The 22,995-nt window shown below is 47.9% G+C and overlaps 1 protein-coding gene across 16 annotated transcripts in view; it reads right to left on the bottom strand.

Annotated features, from left to right (window-relative positions):
• CELF2 (CUGBP Elav-like family member 2) overlaps positions 1–22,995 on the bottom strand; it is a 311,505-nt gene that overhangs the window by 48,645 nt on the left and 239,865 nt on the right. For all 16 annotated transcript variants that reach the window (XM_042944831.1, XM_042944830.1, XM_042944833.1 and 13 more), the window contains 4 exons: positions 20,491–20,570; positions 16,237–16,395; positions 12,095–12,158; positions 460–594 (listed from right to left, as the gene is read on the bottom strand). In XM_042944831.1, coding sequence (XP_042800765.1) covers positions 460–594; positions 12,095–12,158; positions 16,237–16,395; positions 20,491–20,570 — 438 coding nt within the window. The remainder of the gene's footprint in view (positions 1–459; positions 595–12,094; positions 12,159–16,236; positions 16,396–20,490; positions 20,571–22,995) is intronic.

The raw sequence follows: 22,995 nt of genomic DNA, 5'->3' as shown, positions 1-22,995 counted from the left end.
TTCCGAGCAGAAAGACTTGAAATTACAGAGCCCGGGACGCGACCGGGAGGCGATGGCAAGGACGGTCCCCTCCGGACCGTGGGTTTTGAGAGCCAGCGGGAAGCATGGAGCTGGTGTGAAACAGAACCCTGGAATCATTAGGGATTTTGAGATTCAACAGAGGACCCTCGAACCGCTAACAAGCAGAGCGAACACCAGGAAGCGAGGGAGGCTCCTCCCACACCCACACCAGGTGCCAGCTTGAGCAGCGTGACCGACAGCACGGCCACCAAGCACGGTGAAGGCCGGAGACCCACCGGCTCGGTGGGTTCTCTCTGGGAAAACCCTCCTCTTTGTCTTCGTGGGAAAATCAAACACACGTGCGTTCGAACTTGGTGTCTTTAAGAAACTCTCCAGGGATCCGGCCCCACCCCGGGCGCCATCCCCACCGCGTCCCGGGAAGGAGAGCAGCCGCCTTACCCGGACTTGTGAGGGCTCCCAGGGCGCTGCTCGTGGTGGACAGAGGGTTTGCATTGGTGGTGGTGGCTGAGGTCTGGGCCGCGGCCGCGGCGGCTGCCAGCGTCGCCAGGTTCTGTAGCTGCAGAGCATTCATGCCTGTGGAGGGAGAGAAACGCCACTTTAGCAAGAGGCCCGCGCGGCCCGGCTCCAAGCGTGAGGGCGGGTGACAGGATCAGAGGCCCCGGGCAGCGGGCCCTGGGATGGTGCGCTCTGTGCCACTGCCCCGGTGACCCGTGAGTCACCACACCTGCCAGTGGAGCCGCCCGCCGTGTGAGGCGCTGCCTGTCCTAACCCAGGACGTGTCCCAACCACCCTGTCCTGGCGCTTCAGAGAGCTCGAGGAAAGAGCAGGACGGTTCTGTGCAGACTGGCCACACCGGAGCCTTCTACCACGACAGGGCAGCAGTACAGAACTCGTGAGACTGGGGCCCCGTGGCTGGAGGAAGGGCTCCTGGGAAGCCCGTCAGCTGCACGGAGAAGAAGGAATTCCAGAGGAAGCAGTACTTCGCTCCTGCTCTGAACCTAAACTGCTATGATGGCTTCCTGGCTCTGCCACTGTACCAGCCCTGTGACCCTGGGCCAATGACTTACCCTCTTTCTTGCTTGCTTAGTGAGCGGCACCACTAACTGCGCCTTGCCTCCAAGGGCAGTGTGCAGATTTAAAGAGATGATGGATGCAAACCACTCAGCACAGTGTAAACACCCGATGAGAGTTAGGGACCCTCATGGTGGTTATCGCCACTGACATCCTCTCTCCAGACTTATTTTAAATGTGAAGTCTAAATGGGACCCTAGTAGGGACTCAAATAACATCTCATGACTAAAAAGAAAATGGGTAAATAAAAATGGCATCGTGGTTATATTTTTATTTGTAATGTGCTTGTATTTGCATTTTAAAGGCATCTATTTTTTAAAGAAGGATCGTGTTTACCCAGGACAAATCTCTGGCTAGTGAAAATTAAGAAAAGAACAGCAGAGAGAAGTGAAACTTTACAAGAACGTGAGGGTGGGATCGGCTGAGGCCTCTTCCATTTTTATCTCAGTCCAAGGGTCTCTGAGTCTTTCTCCACTTCACACTAATGTACCTTTAAGAAGCAGGACACAATGGTTCTCTCCCTGTACAGAGAAATTTTATACAGACAAACACTAGAGTTAAGTAATCAGCTTAATTTCACCTTCTTCTCATGTCTCAAATCCAGGTACTTAATAAATGCCTACCGAGCAATTTAATCTGCCTTAGAGAGACTGGCCAGATCACAGCGTCCTTATTCATTGGGGGTGGTGGTGGGTGGAATGGTGAGAGAATGTTCTAGCAACACATCCGTGAAAGCTACCAGCCATGGGTGTGGAGCCCTCCACCTAAGCACCGCTCACAGCATGGCAGCTAGGCTCGCTTATCTGCTCCTCCGTCCTGGCTGCCTCCATCTTCTTTCTGCTCAGAGAAGAGTTCCTGATGCCTCTGCTGCAAGAGGGCTCCTTATTTTGCTGAGAACAATGCTCTGTCCTCTTCCAGGAGATGCCCAGCCTTCTTGGCTGAGGGTGAGAGCCAACCGCCAAACACCTGTTTTTCAAAATCCACTTAGGTCCTGGGGATGCTCTGAGGACACAAGTACTTGAGGGATCCTGTCAACTTCTGCAAGAAGAGTGTAGACTTTGCAACCTTGTTTTCTCCTGTCAGTGCAACTCGGAACAAGGCTCTCCCTCCTTCCCTCTGATCAAGGGTCAGACAGGGTCCTATCTATAAGAACGTGTGACTTGAGAAAGCACTGGTCTTATTCTTCTGGGGTGCTTGAGGAAAATGGGGGAAGCACAGGAGCTGCACAGCCTCAGTGCAGAGCCACCCGGACACAGCCAGGGGCTCAGCTCTGGACAGGGGCTCTAACGTGCTTCACACCTGAGCGACGCTGAGAGGACTGAGGTACATTTGTTCTGACCCGTCTGTCCTCTCTTGGCCTTCTTGTGACTGACGGTCCCTCTAAAGCTGTAATGATGTAAACCACGTGACCGACTGTGTCACTGACCGAGAGCTGTGCTGACAAGGGGATGGTTTAGGACCGAAATGAAAATCTGCAGCACACGCCTGGCATCAGTTAATGGTGAGCAGAACCACTCTCCCGGTGAGCTCAGGGGGCCCTCCAAGACATCGCCCCTGACCCGCCCCAAGTGTGGGCCACAGCACTGGCACGGAGGAAATTCCAGAGCTGGAGGGAACTTATTAGCTCACAACTAAGTGGTCAGGGACTCAGGTCCTGGGCCGAGGCGTCAGGGCAAATGGTGGTGGACTCCCCAAGTCTGGGGCATTGATCCTGCCACACCTCCCAGCCTCCCTCAGAAGAAGACTGAGAGTCTGCCTTCAACACACACCCCTTCTTTGTGTCAGCTGCAAACTCACTTGTCCTGGTGTTTATAACCCCATGGCAGTCACCACATCTTACCCTGATCTTATGCATATGTATCTCTTACCTTCTGAACTAAATACTGAGCTCTTTGAGGACAAACAGCCTGTCTGATTTTCAAGTCCACCTAAACAGACAGACATACACACTCACAGCTGTACACATGGTGGGTGACGGGTGAATCTACACAGAATGAATGGACGGGGCATCGAACAGGATGAAATTTTCATTAACGGCAGGTAAGAGTACCATCCATAGACCCAACCAAGTGTTCATTTTCTCCGCTGTTAGTCCTTCCGTATTTATAACAGCTTTACCTACTGTTTCCCTCAGTTGTTCATTAATCCATTTTACAAGTATTTATCAGAACTATGTGTGTTCCTGATCTCACCCGCTGGCATTCTTGAGAGCCCAGCTGACAACACTGGGTTCTGTATTTCACTGTCCTCTTTGTTTGGAAACCCAGGGCTGAAGCCTGGTGTGTCCTCCACAATGTCCCCTCTACCTTTGTTCCCACACATTGCCACCCGAGAGTGTCTGCAATCCTATCTGGCCTTTCCCTGCCTCCATCTGGCAAACTAGAGAGGGGACTGCAGCTCTGGGGCGCCACAGTGTGTGTGGGGCCAACTGTGTTCAGTGGTCACACTGCAAGGGAAAGGAAAATATGGGCCAAGGGAAGCAGAGACCAAGAGTGGAAAGGAGTGGTCATGGTGATGGGCAGCATCTGAGGGATTTGGGGAAAAAAGAAGATGAGAAGGATGAGATGGAGAGAGGCAGCAAGCAGGAGGACCTGTGTGTGTCTGCCAGCTCATCCATCTGTCTGTCCATTCGCCCACGTTCTTGTCATCCATCCATGTATCCATTTATCCATTCATTTGTCCATCCATCCATCATCTGTCCATCCGTCCACCTGCCATCTGTCTATCCGTCCCTCTACCCATCCATCTGCCTATCTATCCACCCACCTCCCCACCTATCCAACCATCCACCCATCTGTCTGTCTGTCTGTCCATCCATCCATCTGCCCGTCCACTCACCCACCTATCTATCCACCCACCCCTCTATCCAACCATCCATCTATCCATGCAACCATCATCCGTCCATCCACTAGGCAGTTATGGAGAGGCCGCCTTAGGCCAGACCCTAGGCACAGTAGGAAGGATTACGTGGAAAACCAGACAGCGCCTGCCCCCAGAAAGGCTGCTCTGTATCAGAGCAAGAAGAGAGGGACTGGAGGGTGATCTTACTTCATCTGTTTCTGGAAAGAGGCCCAGACTCAGGAGCTCATTCTCCGTAGTCTTTGATGGGGATGAGCGCTGCACTGGGTAGCTGAGGCGGCAGGGGCTTCCCAGTGGAGGACCATGCCAATCCTTCCACTCTAGGCCTTTTGTGGTCCTGTATGCTGACCCTGCAAAGCTCTCATGACACCCCCGACCCCTGAGAAATAAGCGCTGAGCATGTGAGCGGTGGCCGACAGGGCAGCTTCCTTGCCAACTTTGTGGAGTGAGGACCAGTTCCCAGCACTGACCCCCATATTTCTGCTTCTCCTAATGCAGAGGCAGGCATCCCTTCCTTCACCCTGTCCTGTGCTGCTAGGGCTGGGATCACACAGCATCCTCTGCTGGGGACAGGAGCCACATTAGAGCCGGTGCAGGCTGGTCACCGAGAGCGCGGGCCCTGCTCTCAGACCCCTGGGTTTAAATCCTGGCTTCACCCCACCTCCCGACAACCTCTGTCACCTTGAGCAAACTGGCCCAGCTGTATGTTCCTCAGATTCTCTAAGCGTGTGGTGGGACCAAAACACGACACCCCTCTGGAGGGTTGAGAGATTAAAGTCTTCGATACACGCAAAGCTCAGAGAACAATGCCAAGTGCAGAGGAAGCCAACAGCACAGGCTCTTTTAGCCAGGTACAAAAATGCAGCGACATCGCCTCAGCCACGATGATGATGGCGCTAAGAATAAAGCATGTGCCAGGCATGTTCCTCACGCTACATGTGCGCCCTTGCTCAGCACTGGTAACAAACGCACGTGACCGAGTCACTACTGACACTGTACACACTGTGCAGAGAGAACGCGGAGGCCCAGAGAGGAGAGGGGCGTCGTGCCTTCTCTCACGGCAAGCCTGGCCTCTGCCCGCCACCCGGCCTCCCCACGCGTGCTCCTTGTTCTTCTGGTTCTACCTGGAGCTCGTCCCTCCTCCTCCTCCTGGTGCTCGGGCTCCGCTTCCCTCAACGTGGCACCCTTAGGTTTAGGGGGATGGGCGAGGGGCGCTGGGCCTGGTGCTCCAGGCCCCCGGGGGGCAAGGCCCTGGGTGCGCCATCTCCATTGGGAGCTAACCAATGTTAACCGGGAACCACACCATACCTGTGTCCTACGTCTTGTTCTCAATCCTTTAACTGCTTAACGTGGTTTCCTTTTCCAGCCATTACCAGAATCCCTGACACCACAGACCACTGGTTTCAGTTTCCTCAGGGAACAGATGGGCCGTGACCTCCTTCAAAGCCCCAAGCGTGTCGCACGACTGTGTCCCTCCCGCACGTCCATCACCTTAACTCAGCGTCCCTAACCGCAGTCCACCGAGGGGACGCACGGGGGCTGCGAACTCCCCAAGATCACGTGTGAAGGTGTGTGTGGCCCGGCATGCGCCTGTTTCTGGGGACAGATCCTAGGGACCAAGAACTTCCCGCCTACCACATGGCAGGTGAGAGGCGGGAGTCTCGAGGGGATAGTGGGTGGGGGGAGGCCCCGGCCTGAGCAATGGCTATGATGGAGAATCGGAGGAAACCAAGGCATGGGACTGCCTGCCGGGGAGAGAAACTGAGGACAGAAATAGCTCTAGCTCAAGTGAAGGAAGCCAGAGACTCTCCAAGAACTTCTGGGCTGAGGCAGCAGGACAGCCCCCCCGCCCCCTGCCGTGGGTCTCACTGGTCAGGCTGCGGGGCAGCGAGGCACCCGCTCCCCTCCCTGTGACCTTCTGTCCGATGTGGCAGAGGGCCGAGGCTCATCCTCCTGTGCACCCCTCCGGGAAGATAGCCTCCCATGAGCGGCGAGGTCCTTCTAGGTGCTACTGTTGTGCCACCCTGGCCACAGGGCCCGTCCTGGGTGGGTGGAGAGCCCCAGACATTCCCCCAGGACACACGGATCTGGACCCTTCACTGCCCACAGCACACAAGCCTGGGAGCGGATGTATTGGCTCTTCTGGGCCCCCGTGCTCCTGTGACCAGTGTGGACATCCCACGTGTGCTATGTCCTAATGAGGGTAGGGCACCGGGGGCCATGCTGTTCTGGAAAAGGCACCTGCCCCGTTTAGGGAAAGCAACCCAGAAGCTACGTGAGGCCAGCCTTCCTCTCCCTTGGAACCACATGGGACGGTCCGCGGGCTGTCTGACCTCTAGACGCTTGCACGCTGGCCTGCTCGGGAGGCGCGGGTCCTCTCCTCCATAGACTTGCTCCCTCCCTGGGCCCAGACAACACTGGCGGCCCCTGCCTGCCAGCCTTCTTTTGGGGCCCTCTGTGTTCCTGTTTGTCCTTTCCGGTAGCTTTCTTGTCTATTTGGGGTATGTGAGCCACCCTGTTCCTTCCTCTCTCCCCTGAGTCACGGACCCTCCTGGTTGTCTGCCTGCGGGTGGCTCTCTCGGTCACACCCACACAGCGATAGGAAGGGGCGACCAGACGGGGCAGCCTCACCATGAAGCGGGCTGGGGCCTGGCACGTGGCAATATCGCAACCATTTTTAACCTCACCTGGCACTCTGCTCAGAGGGGCACCCTGCAAACTAGGGGCAATAATCTGGGTGACTAGAAATAGAAAACGTTTAAATACATTTTATGAAATCCCACAGTGTGCCAGGATCAAGGTGGTAAAAAAAAAAAAACAACAAAAACTGGGGAAATACAGGCATCCAACTTTTCATTCATTACTTGGGAAAAGAAAACTCCTTCCCAAAACGAAGAAATGATGTACGAAACAGATGTGCAATATGCCTACTTGAAATTTAAGATTTAAAAAAATTATTTATAAGGAGAAGGGCATGAAAATTTAATTTAATGTTCACCTTAGGTAATTTTGTGTCTTATTGTTCGTAGCAATTACCATAAATCTGCATATCAATAAGCGAGAACAGATGTCAGTTGTTACAAGTGCTTGCCAATCAGGTCTGTTAAAAAGTGACAGATGGGTGGTTATGGAATGTTCTCATAAGGCCTATTAGCACATTCGCAGGAAGCGTCTGCGGTGAGAGGGTGGGAGGCTCCGCTCCAGGAAGGCCAGGCCATCTTCGCGAATCCAAAATGCGCACCCCACAACTCGGGGGGCCTCCAGCGCGAGCCCCTTGGCCCTCCCGTGTACAGGCCACTACAAAAGTCTCCCTTCTGCTCCCCTCGTCACAGACGGTCCGGGATGGTCTTCTCTGGAGACAGGATGGCAAACTGATGAAAGGAGACCTGTTTTGTTGTTGGAAGCCAACATTTGCACCGTACAATTTCAGTGTTACTTTATTGAAAACAATTTTGTTTTTGAAGTTTGAGAGAGAGCGCATGCGGATGACAATGGGAGAGGGGCAGAGGAGGAGGGAGAGAGAGAGGGTCCCAAGCAGGCTCCACACTGCCCGTGCAGGGACCCACTTGAGGCTCGAACCCATGAACAGTGAGATCGTGACCTGAGCCGACATCAAGAGTCAGATGCTCAAGCTGCTGAGCCGCCCAGGCGCCCCCTCATTGTTACTTTTAAAACCGAGATCAGATATTCCGGGAGAGAATTACTGCCAGCTTCACTGAATATGGGAAATACAGCAGTCCTCTCTCGCGTATCAACAGATAAACTCTTCCTTGTAGCTCCGTAGTAAAGTCTCTAACTTCTCTGATAACACTTCCTCACGCTGGGAAAAGGAAACAACTGCCCTAACAAAAAACAGCCCAAGGCTCGTGAAATGCGTTCCAGAATGAAGCGAGGCACTCTTCCTGTTACTGTCTCTGAATCTCTTCCTTTCGCACAGTTCTGGACTGCTCTCTGCATCACTGATCCAGGGCTTGGATTTGTTACTTGGCCTGTTAAACCTTTTGCAGAGGAAAGTCGCCACAGCCCGCGCTGATGCGAATGTATCTGCATTTGCTGAGACACCGAGCGCCGTTTCAGGCTTCTGGGCAGTAGGGAGCTGAGTGAGGGTTTGGATGTATTTGCAACCTGGACCTGCCACTTACTGGCACAGTGACTCTGGGCAAGTTTGTTAATGACCCTCTCAGCCTCGTGCTATCTGGGAACCCATACTATGCCCCTTACTGGACTTGTGGGCCCACGCAGTCATTTAACCTTTACATACTTCATTTTCCCAACCGCAACGTAGTAACAAAGTGCAGGTTTTGTGCTTGGCCCGCTGCGAGGATAAACTGCATGATTATTCCAAGGAGCTCTTTTCAAAACAAAATCGTAAAATATTACCCTTGTTTATGTACCACGATGCTCTTTGGAGATGGTAGCTGTTATAAAGAAATTAATGACTGAAAAGTCACTTTTCCCTTGTTCCTTTTTCTTCAGGAAAAAGAAAAAAAAAATCCAGACTCTTAGCTCAAGTTTCTGAGATTACAGAAATTCATGGGACAAAGATTACAGTTGAGGGAGGAATGGGCAAGTTTTTCTGAGAGGTTTTCTTAGAGGGAAAATAGTATCAATCAAGGATGCTTCAAAAGTGTAAGTGAATGCATTCAGCTTCTAAAGATTTGATCCTAATCTAGCTTCTGCTTTTATTTTTAAAAAATTTTTAATGTTTATTTTCTGAGAGAGAGAGAGAGAGAGAGAGAAAGGGAGGGAGGGAGAGAATATGAACAGGCGAGGGGCAGAGACAGGAGGAGACAGAATCCCAAGCAGGCTCCAGGCGTCGAGCTGTCAGCACAGAGTCCAACATGGGGCTCAAACTCACGAACTGTGAGATCATGACCTGGGCCTAACTGACTGAGCCACCCGGGCAGCCCCAGCTTCTGCTTTTCAATTCCACATTCACTAAAGGCCCCCTTCTATAAAATCATGAAACACATGTGAAGTTATTTTTAGCTTGAAAGGAAAATGGTAAATTCTTTTGGGGAAAAAAGCATAGTTGATGTCTCATGCGATTCTACTGACACAAATACTTAGTGACTTGTCATCCAAACTTTCTTTTTCTTCTTTTCTTTTCTTTCTTTCTTCTTCTTTTTTTTGGCTTTATTTTCTCCTTAAGCAGACAGTGTTTTAGTCATTGAAATGAGACATTTTAGATTCTAGTGATAACCCTCAATCTCCTGAAGGATAGACCATTCTATTTTGAGAGTTGTTCACAAAAAAATATTATTGGTTTCTGAAATGACGTTTCTTTCTCTTTGGGGACAGCGTTCCAAGCTGGACTGAGTTTTACAAGTGGGTTTATTACGTGGCTCCGTAAGACATAGAGACGGCATGTGAACTGTGGAGGTGCCCAGCTGGGCTGTGCCACATCCTCAGCCCTCCACGAGCATCTTAACCTAGGTGGGATTTGGGATAAATGGGCTCTTGGATTTCTTCGTATCGTTTCTACCGGATGTCACGTCCACGCACTTGGTAACATGTTTGATATTGCACCGACTACTGCCAAATCCTCGCCAGCTCACCCGTGAAGATACTGCCATTAGTTGATATAATGTTTTCTGGGCTCAGGTGTAAGGCTAAAGTCAAATTTCTTAAATTGAAAAAAACAGGGCATTTAAGTTAAGCTCCCCCGGGAATGTATCCAAAATACAAATCTGCGTTTGTCGATTTATAAATTTATTCACACATCCGCTCAGAAATAGTCAGTAGCACGTCTCTACTGAGTTGGCTGAGTTCCTCAGCCCAGGCCATTCCAGGCTTGGGGCCTGGCGACTTGGAAGTGGGGGAGGAAAGTGAGGAAGGAAGGGGCATTAGGGTGCCCCACCCGCCTGTGGGGAGTCAGGGAAGCCTCCTTCAGAGAGGTACTTCCATTCCCAGCCCCCCAGCTCACTTTAGAATACTGGTCTGGGTCACTGGCAAACACAAAAGTTAAGTCCTACTTCAGGAGAAAACAAAAGAGCAGGAGGCCGTACAACTTGATTTTATATATATACAAAAAACCCTCCAACTACAGAGCTTCAAATACTCAGGAGGATAAGACCTGATTATCCCTATGAAGGAAGAAACCCCCTTTCTGGAATTCACCAAGCAGATGGAGCCTTGACATTTACATCCTTGGTACTCTAAACATTCAAGGTGATGTTAAGGCAGCTAATGGACCCCTCAGCATTTGATTTCACAGCCTGTACGGACTTAGTGTGCTGAATTTTCTATGTGGAAGGTTCAAGAAGGTTCAAGAATGGGGTATTCTGGAAGGCCCAGAGCATTTACAGACTGCTTTAAATTAGCCATCTGCTCATGCGCCTTCTAAGGTCACTCCCAGATACCCTTAGTTTTTAAATGAGCACGCAGAGCATGTAAACGCTAACATCCTGACCTGCAGTGGTCAAGGCAGAGGAGCACAGAGTCTAATGACAAATGACAGGGCGCTGTGTCCACCCGGGAAGACGCGCTTGGTAGTAGCCTCAGGACCCAGTGACCTTCTCTGCATAATTCAAGTGCCGCAGTGAAAGAGCCGGAGGCTTCCTCGAAGGAAAGACCCTAATTTCGGATTTGGGTGGGTCCATACTATTAGGAGGAAGAATAAATGTTGCACTGGCTGAAAATATGACAAATCTTCACATTTATTTTAGAGCTTGCAATCTGGAGGTTTTCTCTTTAAAACGCAGAAAACTCCCTGAATATTTTACTTATGACTCTCTGATTCCCTTCACAGAACTAAAAATTAACCTTTGAATGGGATTCCTCGCTCTAAAGCCAGCTTCCCAAACTGTGTCCATAAAGATACTGCTGAATGATTTAATTTACCATTTTAACATATATTTTTTCCTAATAAGTAAAAAGTAGTATTATACAAAAAAACCCCCAAAAAAACAAAAAAAAAAATAAGCTGGCAGTGCGAGAAGATTTAAAGCCCGATGAGTAAGTCGGCAGTTTTGTTTTTTTCCCCCTACAGGTCAATACATCCCATCAGACAACAGGTTCCCATGAGCCTGTGGGGCCGCAGGGGAAGGCTGGGCTGACGATCACAGAACCCATGTGAGGAGGAAGTCCTTCCAGATCCATTCAAAGTGAAACAAACAAAACCAAGGATATTTATTTGGGGAGCAAAAAAAAAAAAGGAAAAAAAATGAGAAAAAAGGAGTTTCGTAGTGACAGCAAAAGAAATCTGGCTTTTATTCTGCACATTCAGGTTTCATTTCATTGACTCAGGGTGTCTGTCCTTCATTAAAAACAAATGGTGCTTGATTCTAATGTGCCAAAAATCTGTTCTTCTCCTTGCCCTCTCTCCCCCATCTTTCTGGAATCAAACAAGGGAAGAGCCTTCTCGCTGTTCCTCACGGCAGGTTAATGGCACCTGTGTTCTGATTTATTGCGTGGGCCGCCTTCCCTGGCCCCGTGTAAGTTAGGATATCAGCCTGGAAGGTGACACAGTAGGAGTGACCTTTCTTCACTAATCACTGCACCTCAGTTACTACTGACACAGCTCATTATAAAAAGAAATCCTTTACGAGCCAGCTTTCAAATCCAGCCCCACTTTGATTTTCTTAAGAACAAAGATTATACTTCCACATAAAAGCTTCTGATGCACAATTCTGTCAACCAGGGTACTGAAGTAAAAAAAAGGCACCCTGTTAATTGTCTGTGGTTATCAAGGGATGGCAAACTGTATCAAAGATAGGTCTGCGATCCTGGCTTTCATTATGGCGGTCAGAATATTTATTGACTGCTTCTTATTAAAATTTTAGAAGGACGTCAATCATGGTGGCTGCCCCCCGGATAGAGGAACCTTGTTGGAAACTCCCCCGCAATCAATCCCATTAAAAACCAAAACCAAAACCAAAACCAAAACGCAACACTTGAGGATGCTACGCAGGGCTTCTCGGCCTCTCTGGCTCCCACCCACCGCTGGAGAAGCCCAAGGTGGGAGAGTGACTCCCGAGTGACTCCCCAGCGGCGGACTCTCATGTTCACACCCAAGTCAGAAAGTGAACAGGGCTGCTAATCGCTGTCTGTTCGTCTTCCCTGCTGGCGTTCTCTGCCTCTGAACCCACCCCGAATGCGGACAGCAGCACGCTCAACAGCAAAGGCACGTGTCAGGACTTACCAGCCATCTGCTGAATGCCACTGAACGCACCCAGGTTGCTGGAGGAGGTGGCCTGCTGCAGGAGCTGCAGAGAGAAAAGTGGACCGTCAGACCAAGGCAGGGACAGGACGGGGCCACGCCGAGCCACATGGGGGCCCGCCCGCTCTCCCTCGCGCGTACCCAGCCGCTTGCTGCGACTATTCACGGACAGAAGGCTCCCAGAGTCGGGGCTGTAAATCCATATTAATGTCTAATCTCTATTAAGAAACACAGACACTGGGGAAGCTCAGTAACGCTGCTGCCTTAAAACAATCAATTTAGTCTTTTTAACAACCAGGTGTTAAATCTACAGAAACCAACGCGGCGTGACTAATGCTCTCTCTGTAGCCTAGCGGTCACCACCACTCATCTCTGCCAATCAAAGCCCATCCCTCGCTCTCCCACTTTCCTTCCCCGCTCGGTGTCCTTCATGAGAAGCACACGGAACTCAAAGACTCTTGGGCCAACAGAGACATCACCACGGTAACTATGGACATAAGCATAGGTGGGCACAGCTACGCCGGTGACCACACGACCAAGACAACGGTCACAATTTTAAGGTGGTCTTCACCGGCAGAGAGGAACATACTAGTTGTCAAAACTTACAAGTATCTGGTGTGATGTGCAATGATGCTGGGCAGATGCGTCGTCATCTTTTAAAGCCCAAGTTAAAATCAGGATCTCTGAGCTTTTCCTTAGAGCTTTCAAAAACACCCCCCTCCCATCCCACCCTCAGTCAGGGGGTATCACAAGGTAAAGGCAGGTGGCTGCTGTCCTCAAGGGCTCCTTTATCTGTCTGATTCAGCTGAATTATAGATTAACTTCCGTCCTATACCATTAACCTGGATTTACTGATACTCTTTTGGATAAGGTAGATCAACAAAGACATAGGAACAAGCACGTAGTTCCATACGCAAATGTACGTGGATACCAAATTCGTCAAATTTATTACTGAGAGATGTTATGATACTATATGCTCAGGAGGAACAGGACCAATTCATGACTTCAAAAACACCTTTCAGAATTTATTTGGAGTGCTGCAGAACCACACAGCACTGTCCTTGCTCTGGGTAAGGGTAGATATTTTTTTTCAGTTCAGTGCAAAACCAGGCCTACAATAGGGTAGGATTCAAAACCGAGCCTCTCTCCATGGACTTAAAATCACCAAGTGGAGTGGAGTATCAGTGGCTGATTCAACCCGAGTCTCAATTACAATGATATTACGGGGATTAACAGTGACAGGTAACAAAAAACGCCAGCGATTCATCCCTCCTGACTTGTTGAGATAGACTGTCTGGGGATTACACACAGACCCAGAGACACACACGAGGAGGAAGAAGTTAGAGATGAACCGCTCTGATTGAAATCCTTTATCTTGGTCTGGTATCTTGGGTGTCCCATTCTCTTGCGATTGTGAGCCCTCACTCCCTTTCCTATTAGGTATGCTTAAAAATTAAAGGGAAGTAAAATTAAATTAGCTTTGAGGCCATTTTGAGGAATTAATAATGCCAACTGAGGTGCGTGGAACTCGTGGGAAGTGTCCTTAAACGATTGCCAAGGGTTCCACCCACTGATAACCATCCTCGGGTGGGACAGAGTCAGAATCTACCCCTCAACACAGAAGGAGGGAAGGCCTGAGAGGCCGACGGCCCTTCCGAAGAAACGGGACTTCCAACTGAAAGGGGCAGAACCGATATGGCAGAGAAAGAATGGAAAGCCGTGGCAGAAACAAACATAGTTAAGAGCATATGAAAGTATGTTTTTGTGAGGCTGAGATGAATTCTCTTTCAGGGTACAGAACTAATCTGCAGATGCAATCAAAGAAACGTGCCACAGACTTTTGTAAGCCGTGGGGCATGGGAGATGTGCCAGGAGACTGGGGACAGGCACAGGTGTCTTGGTTTTTAGAAATGACGGAGTAGGAAGCTGGTTTCTTAGAAATCACAAGAAGGGGAGCCTGACATCGATCCCTGATACCAATTCTGGTACATGCAATTAAACAGGTGTCCCGTGAACGACCGAAAAGCACAAGTTCGGGAAAACCGAATCACCGTTAAGCTGGACTCATTTCTTGTTTTGTACGAGTTTAGGTGGCGAGACCAAGAAGACGATGCGGCACGGCACGTACGGATCTTGGCAAGACATCTGAGGAGATCTCTCATGGTGCCTTTGTGGCTATGACAGAGAAATGGCTAGAAGGCACCTAGTCAACTCAGGCCACGCTTTTGTTAACGGCTCAGATGAAGACGGGAGGAGAGCGCGCCTCGCTCGGTGAGCAAACACGTATCGAGTGGCTATCACAGCCAGACCCCGCCGGGCAGCGGGCAGGGTGGGCCGGGAGAGGGCCAAGAGCCACGGCCGCAGCCAGCTGCACAGAGAGCACACGGAGGACTGAGGTGCCACTTGCCCGCCGGCAGCTCGGTCTTGGAAACGCTGCGGAGCCCCTCTGAGCCTCTCCGTCTGCACCGGTACAGGCAGGCTCTTACCTTCCGAGATCCCAGGGAGGACTGCCGTACGGAAGTGCACGGGCTGTCACAAGGTGAGGCTAACGGACCACGCGATCCCGAGGGGGACAGTTACCGTGTCAAGTAACAGGATCGGGGCAGAACACATGTGGAGCACGCACGCGCACACTCACACCCACACGTGCGCGCCGAGAGAGGCCAGCACACGCCACCCAGACTCAAGAGGGGAAGTTATATTAATCAAGGTGAAGTCCCGTGTTCAGGTGCCAACGTGGAAAAAGGGGCCGGAGCACCATGGTTCGGCAGTAGTTAGAGTAAAAACCAATGACAACCCAGACCAGCGTTAGCTGCCTTCTGCCTCACGTGCGACATGGTTAGTACAAGGGCCGCTGTGAGGCTGCATTAAGACAGTTTCTTTAGAGAACAGTGTGGAGGTTCCTCAAAAAATTAAAAACAGACCTACCCTATGACCTGAGCACTGCTAGGAATTCACCCAAGGGATACAGGAGTGCTGATGCATAGGGGCACCTGTACCCCAATGTTTACAGCAGCACTCTCAACAATAGCCAAATTGTGGAAAGAGCCTAAATGTCCATCCACTGATGAATGGATAAAGAAATTGTGGTTTATATACACAATGGAGTACTATGTGGCAATGAGAAAGAATGAAATCTGGCCCTTTGTAGCAACGTGGATGGAACTGGAGAGTGTGATGCTAAGTGAAATAAGCCACACAGAGAAAGACAGATACCATATGGTTTCACTCTTATGTGGATCCTGAGAAACTTAACAGAAGTCCATGGGGGAGGGGAGGAAAAAAAAAAAAAGAGGTTCGAGTGGGAGAGAGCCAAAGCATAGGAGACTCTTAAAAACTGAGAACAAACTGAGGGTTGATGGGGGGTGGGAGGGAGGGCAGGGTAGGTGATGGGCATTGAAGAGGGCATTTTTGGGATGAGCACTGGGTGTTGTATGGAAACCAACTTGACAATAAATTTCATATAATAATAATAATAATAAAAAGACAGTTTCAAGTCCACACTAGGGGCCACTGCTCTGTGCTGTTTAGATCTCACCGGGGGAATTGTCTTCGATTCTGGTCGCTGTATTTTACTCCAGATATTGACAGAAACGGGGAGCACAAGGAATGACAGGAAAATGAAAGTTTAAACCGATGTAACTATGGTTGAGGGAACTGGGTTTATTCGTCCTGAAGGAGGATCTCATTTGGGGGTTTCAACTACAGGAAGAAACATCTGATCTTGTCAACACAGCTCCACAGGGAAGAGCCGAGACGGCCGAGTCAAAGCGTGAACGGGGTCCCGCCGGTCCCCACGCGGACCGCACTAACCTCCCTTCAGCGACACGCCCGCCTCAGTGTCGCCGTGACCGGCAAGCGCGCCGCGCCCCCTTCTCAGGCAAGGCCGCCAGCGGTCCCTGCCACACCGGTCAGAAATTTCGCCCCGTGGGACTCCGCGGCCTGGGCCAGGCCAGAGTTAAACGAGTCACATCCCGAAGCTAATCGATTGAACTTGGAAAAAGGAACGGGCGTCAAGGCCGACTTCACTAACGTCCTGGGACTCGAAGAGCCCCCAAACGGACTCTTTCTGAACTCAGGGGGGCGGGACGGCCCCCTCCTCGCGGCCCGGGCCCAGCACTTACCGCCAGGTACTGCGGGGTGAGTCCGCCCAGGCCCGTCAGGTTCCCCCAGGTGGCAGTGTTGAGCTGTTGCATCTGCTGCGCCAGCTGCTGCTGGAGGCGCCTTTGCTCTTTGTCCTTCTGAGTGTCCGCGAACTTGACTACGATGGGTGAGGAGCAGCCCTGTGGTCAGACACAGCGGAAAGTGAAGAGGGGGTTACCGCCTGGCGGAAGCCTCTCGTGACACTCAGCACCGGGTCTAGCTTTCTCCACTATCGTGGAGCACACGGAACGGTCTGGAATGGTTTTAAAACGGTTTGATATTCCTTCTTCTTCTCTGACCAGTACCATCAACAGAAAATTCCAGATACTGTCACTGGTTTCTCTGGGGATCTGGTGGTCGGTGCAGCCATTTGCTTTCTTGCTCTGATTATTAAACTGCCTCTCCTCCTCTCTTCGTGTGTCTTCCTCCAACCTTTCCGGGACCTCCTCAGAGACAAGACACCTTATCAACGTTCTTTAATTAAGCTTCGTGCTCCGCTCGTCTGACAGACAGAGTCGTCTGTGTGTCTGCCTGTTTCCACACGTGAGCAGGGGACAAAGAAGGAGAGATGCCATAATGGGGACGAAAACGTCCCTCGCTCATGTCTCTTGTTCACTCTTTCCCATTTTCAGTGATGCATTTTTGAACTCAGGAGCGCGGGGATCTTCCCGACTGGGCACTATCGGTGGGGAGAAGTGGGTTGTTTTAGGAATGTGGATGAGGGAAGGAGAGAGAGAACGCAGGCCCCGACCAACCTAACTGTGGTGTTTGCGGACGGGCCTCCCTTCCTTCTCTAACGCATCTCCTCTCTCCACCCTGCCCGGGGCTACCACAAACCACCAGCCTCAGAAGCATATTCTAGCAAGAGGAGCTGGATCTGAAATGGCAGGAGGCGCCGACTTGGCTTTTTGTCTCACTGGACATCACCATTCTAGACGCTTTTCAGTTTTCATTGCCTTTAAAAGGCAAGGAGTAGGGGCAGTGCGTGAGGGAATGGCTCAGGGTTCTAGAATAGGATGAATTCATGTCATGTTTGAAGTGGATAAGATCATTTGGGAAAATAATGGCCTCCAGCATGAAGACTTCCTTCCCAGAACACCTCTGAGACTTTGGCCACCATTCTGCAGAGACACGAGCTCCTCCCTCCCTCCCTCTCCCTCTTACCATGGCTTGCCTACACGTCTCCTCACCATTAAAGTCCTTTACACTTTGCTGAGATAAAAAGAAATAATTCTACCCAGCTGATTAAAAAAAAAAAAAACAAAACAACTTTTGTTGAAACTCAGCATGATAACAGACTTCTTTCTCCCCTCTCAGAAATTCTATATTCCCATTTAAACGAGCTCTTTCCCTTTCCTTTGGGTCATTTTTCTCTCTCCTCGAAAACAAACCTGTGTGCCTTCCCCCCCCCCCCCCCCTTATAACCTTGGGTAGTTACTGAGGGTGTAGCTGTGAAGGTGGGAGGCTAGCGGGTCTGGTATTACCAAAACAATGTGAGAAAAATGAGGTGGCTGTTTCAGTGGTGAACCTCCAGCGAGCGTATCGGTCTTCAGCTCTTGAGCCACGGTCACAGGACACAATGTTAAATGTCAACCACACAAAAATAATATTTCCACCTTAAAAAAAAATCTATACTTCATATTTCTTCTTCTGCTCCATATTTCAGTATTTCCACTTTAAAGTGAGCAAAATACTCTGAAGATGGAGATTATACAGAGGGAGGGTTTTGTATGGAAAGGGTTGTTACTGCTGTATCAAATTTGTTCCATAACAAATGACAGCATCTCCTCCTAACGGTACATTTACTGTTGTGTTTTTCTTCCTTAAATACAAAAAAAAAAAATTATATAAAAGCAAAAAATTAGGCTCAAAAGAACTTGTTTAAACCATGAAAAGGAAAAATGGGCTGGGCATAGATCGGAGGAAAGTGGAAAAATAGAAGGTACGATATAAAAATTAATTATTCTTAAGAACATGTTCGTTTAAACCTTAACATTCAAATCATTTTGAATTCAAATTTCTTAGGTCACACATCTTTGGTTACAGATGTGAGCCAGAGTCCTGAAAATAACAAAATTAGTTAAAAAAAAAAAAAAAACCAAACAAAAAAAACCCCTGATGAACTTCAGTTGGACAACTATAACGTGACTGCATAATATATAATCTTCTATTTCAGTATTTTTCAATTCAACAAGACATTTAAATGTCTGAGGCCCCTCTGAGCATGGGTGTTCAGAATGAAAAACAAATGCACCAAATTTGATTTTAAATTGTAATAGAGACGTTAATAACCAAAGGATCAAGGATTTCTTAGAAAGAATATGCCCCATTCTCTATAGCAGATTCTTTTCATTCTGAGCCTATTCTTCCTTAGTTCGGGTTCATACCCAGGTCTGAGCTACGTTCCCGAACTTTCTCCCTGTAGGAACACAGGAGAACACAGACCAGCATCCTCTGTAGCTGTACTCAGGGGCCCAGATGAAGGCACTTGGGTTAGAGCTGAAAGAATGTAGGTTAAAAAATCATCTAAGGTACAAATCACTAAGTTACAGGAAATAAAATAATTATGAATGAAGCACATGTATGGAAGATAATAAATACAGGTGAAGACTTTTTTTTGTCCCTAATGGTACTTTCATTTTTCTCTCCAAACTGAAATGTAGCTGGGATTCAGACTGATCCCCAATAATGGAACAGCCGAAGAGAAAGTGGGGGACAAACACAGCATCAACCTGTGACTGCGTGTCGTACAAGACTGCATCCCTAGGAATTTCAAAGTCCTGCTAATTATCTCCTATTGTGGCCGATTTTCACCTGAGCTTGCCTTCAGGTAGGGGGGTGTGAGTATCTTAAAAATGCATTGCACTGAAAGGAAAACACAGTGATTATATAAAATATGTTAGGAATATCAAAGTCAAAATGAAGCTCGAAAAAGACAATAGGCTTTGCAATGCTGATATCAAAACTCAGAAAAGTACAGTGAACACTTAATGACAAGGCCATGCACACTCTTGCCCCCCTTGTCCACCCACCTTTCGGCTCACTATAAAAAAAGTTGCCCACAAAACATGACGCAGAATGATCACTTAGCTCCCAGCATGCTTTGGGAGATGCAGCATTGCAAAAAACGAACAAAACAAACAAATAAAAAATAACCCCTCCCCCAAAAATGGAGGTAAAAAAGAAGCGCAAACAATCCATAAAGAAATTTTTGCACATTAAATCAAATCGAAAATATTCTGCTTTTCGGAAGGTGAAAACGTAACTTCAGGTAACGCCACAGGGCCACCTCTGGAACAGATCACCCATACACAGAGGCACGGTATACAAGTACGGCAGAACATGCATTCCCAAATGGTTCTATCAGACAATACCGAATAAGTAACAGCATATCACTCTTGGAATGCTTTTGTGCAAAGTTCTGAAAGGCCAGACTCAAATCACAGGCTAGACAGAGCCGTCTCTCTACGGTTGTGGGTGAACACCCGCATCAGCGTATTTATCTTCCCCCAAAGCCACTATCTCTCATTAGGAGACCAAATTTGAGCCTTTATGTTTCTTTTACTGCACATTTTTTAGTAAAAAGACAAATCTCGTTTTTCAAGGAATTCTCAAACGTTAATATTTTCTGGTTAAACAATGTAGGAGAAGTATTAATTTTCTCCCAACACTCTTGATGCAAAAGCACAATTCTGTTGGACTGAAGAGAACTTGACCCCATATTTAAAAAAAGAATAAAGAAAAAAAAGAGAGAGAGAGAGGAAAAAAAAAAGAAAAAAAAAAAAAGAACCCTGTGACGGACACAGGGCAGGCTGCAATTTGGAGTGAGGGCTGTTAAGGTTTACTCCATACCAACCCTGGACCAGGAACAGATTCGATCCTTTAGAGATCGAGAATGATTCTTGGTTTAAATTGCATCGTGACACTACGTTGCAGGGCCTGGGCCACTGCAATAAAAGGCTCAAAAAATAATGTACAGCAAGTGGAAGGTTTTACTAAATGCATTTCAAGTCATTAGGGGAAAAATTCAGAGAGAGAGAGAAGAGAGCGAGAGAGGATGTGAGAGAGAGAGAGAGAGAGAGAGAGAGAGAGAGAGGATGAATATGAATGAATGAAGAGATAGTGCAAGTGTCAATCCGTGATTGTCACGTGAACAATCCGCGCAGGAGAGAGCTGCTTTATCATTCCCCATCATTTGCACAAAGAAAACAAAGAAAGGGCAGATGATACAGTACCTCCATGGTCTGAGACTGATGCATGGCTTTGATTGCATTCTGTGCCATTGCCCTTGTAGAAAATGTGACAAACGCACAGCCTGTGGGGAACAAGGGGACAGGGAGCAGGAAAGACAAAAAACAACAAGACAAAAGGGTTGGACGCTTGTTAAACCAACACAGTCTACGAGAACTGCCACAGGACGACACTGTTCTCAGTAGTACATAAAAATCAACAACTTCTCTCTTGGCTTTATCTTAGTTGGCTTTTTACTCACAGTGCGGACTTGCTAATCTGACCGAAGCAGAAAGATTTATTTATTGACTAGTTTCTTTTTTAAAATGGAGATGAGGGGAAAGTAGTTAGGTACTTTTATTTTTCCTTTTTTTCTTTCTTTTTTTTTTTTTTTTTTTTTTTAGCCACGGGGGGCGGGGGGGGGGGTTGAAATTAGCAAGATCTAGTTTGCATTTTCTAAAATAAAAAGTTGCTATTTTACATTTTCTCCTTGGCTGATTATCTTTACTTAGGGCATCCACGCATTTGGCCTTTGGATTTCAAATTTTAGCGTTGATTTTTAAGCAGCAAATAATAAAATCCTCACACCAAGGGCAAATTAGCAAATAAATTCCAAGAGCTCGAAATGTGAGCAAATAAATAGATCTAATCTCTTCTGGGTTGTTAAAACATATATATATGTATACATATACATTGATGCTATTTAAATGCAAAGAAATACACCACATCCTGCACAAACTTGTAATTATTGATTACGAACAAAAACAAATGCTCTATTACTCTGAGTGTATTCAACAGTGCATATAAGGCAAACCTTTATCTGCATTGGGTTTCTGAGTCGTATAAAATCTTTATGACTTTTCCAAGTTGTGATTTCAGAGATGCATCAGAGATCTGGCCTAACGCCTCACGTACACAAGACAACGTACAGTTCTCTGAATGCTTCCTGGGAGACCCATTCAACTTTCCGTGGCTCTTTGTTTCTCATGCTGGAAAATAACCAGAATCTATATTGCCTGCTCCTTGTACAAGTGCTGGCCACCACGCAGGTCACTGCTCCGACTACATGGCCCATTGCCCTTTTCACCAATAAAAACACGGCCTTCTGAAATTTACATTTTATTCATCATGCACCCTTGGGCTTCTTCGAGAAAAAGACTGTGAAATTAATGCAGATTCAGGCTGATTTTATAATAATAACACAGCACACTAAAAGCTTAGCTAAAGCAGTGCAGACTTATTTCACTTATGATCTCTAATGACTTTAAAAGTGCATTGATTTTCAGCTTCTTTAGCTTTGCACAGTTTGAACTTAGGTATCAGAGAATAATTTAGTGTTCCACTCAATTTCTTCAAAACATTATTATTATTACTACTTAAAAGATTTCCAAATGAGGCAGATCTAAACACTGAGTGGCTGAAGCCTGTTGTCATTTCGGAGTGAATGCGCGGGAAGTGGGATTCTGGCTCTTGCCCTGTGGCCAGTAAGCCAAATAGGTTGTTCCGCATCCAAACAGCCAGCGGACTGTTTGGTTTATGCAAGTCAATTTCTGAGCCATCAAATAGATTTTCTTCGTTTGCTCTGCATGTGTACCTGGTGAGATTATCAAGTCAATACTGCATTAGCACCTTTTAATCAAACAGCAATAAGAGAAAGCAACACCTGTCCATTTTCCCCAAAGCACAAAAACATCCAGTCATGAAAATAAGTCAATGCATTTTTTTTTTTTTTTGCATCATGCTGTAATTTTTAATACAACAAAACTCTTAGTACATGGGAGATTCATCTCTCATTCACCTCCCGGTCCAGCTGGCTTTATGAAGCCTGAAGTCTAGCTTGCTATGAATGCCGAGCTGTTTCATATACTTCTCTGACATTATAGCAGCTAGTGAAACTCACTACTGAAGCACACTGTCTGCACCTCCACTGGCTGTAGCTTGTCATCAGTAAAGCTATCTGGAGCCTTCTCTAAGGCGTCTAGAAGACGTGGGTAAGAGTGTGGGACATAGGATACCACCTCTACTTGGCTTCTGTATTCCAACTCAGCTCTACAATTAGCCCCAAATTTACCATCCACCTCAAAGTAATACCCTTTTTCAAGAACATTGTGAATATCACCGACATCATTAACAGAAAGAAGTAACACTAAGAATTTTCTTTTTCCATTTCTTGAGACTACAATGGGGGCAAATGCAATTAATCTAATGGAGAGATCCTGGACATCGTGTGAAGCCTGGGCTAACTCTGCCTTTAACAGTCATGGAGATTGTGTCATTCACTTCGTTTGCTCTTATTATCCAGGAACATGTGCCAAACTGACAGTTTCCAAATGGAGGTTAAGAATGCATAAAAAAAAAAAACACATGTAAAATGTCAACAGAAATCAATAAGGCACAGTTGATGCATTTACCACAATTTCAGAACAAGTAGAACTTTTTAAAGTAACTTAGTGAGAAAGAAATAGCAATTAGCTGGTCTCAGAAGGATTAGCAATAGAATGATAAAATTC

The sequence above is a fragment of the Panthera leo genome, chromosome B4 (genome assembly GCF_018350215.1).
Source record: "Panthera leo isolate Ple1 chromosome B4, P.leo_Ple1_pat1.1, whole genome shotgun sequence".
NCBI lineage: Eukaryota > Metazoa > Chordata > Mammalia > Carnivora > Felidae > Panthera > Panthera leo.
This window is presented reverse-complemented; position numbering and strand designations above follow the sequence as displayed.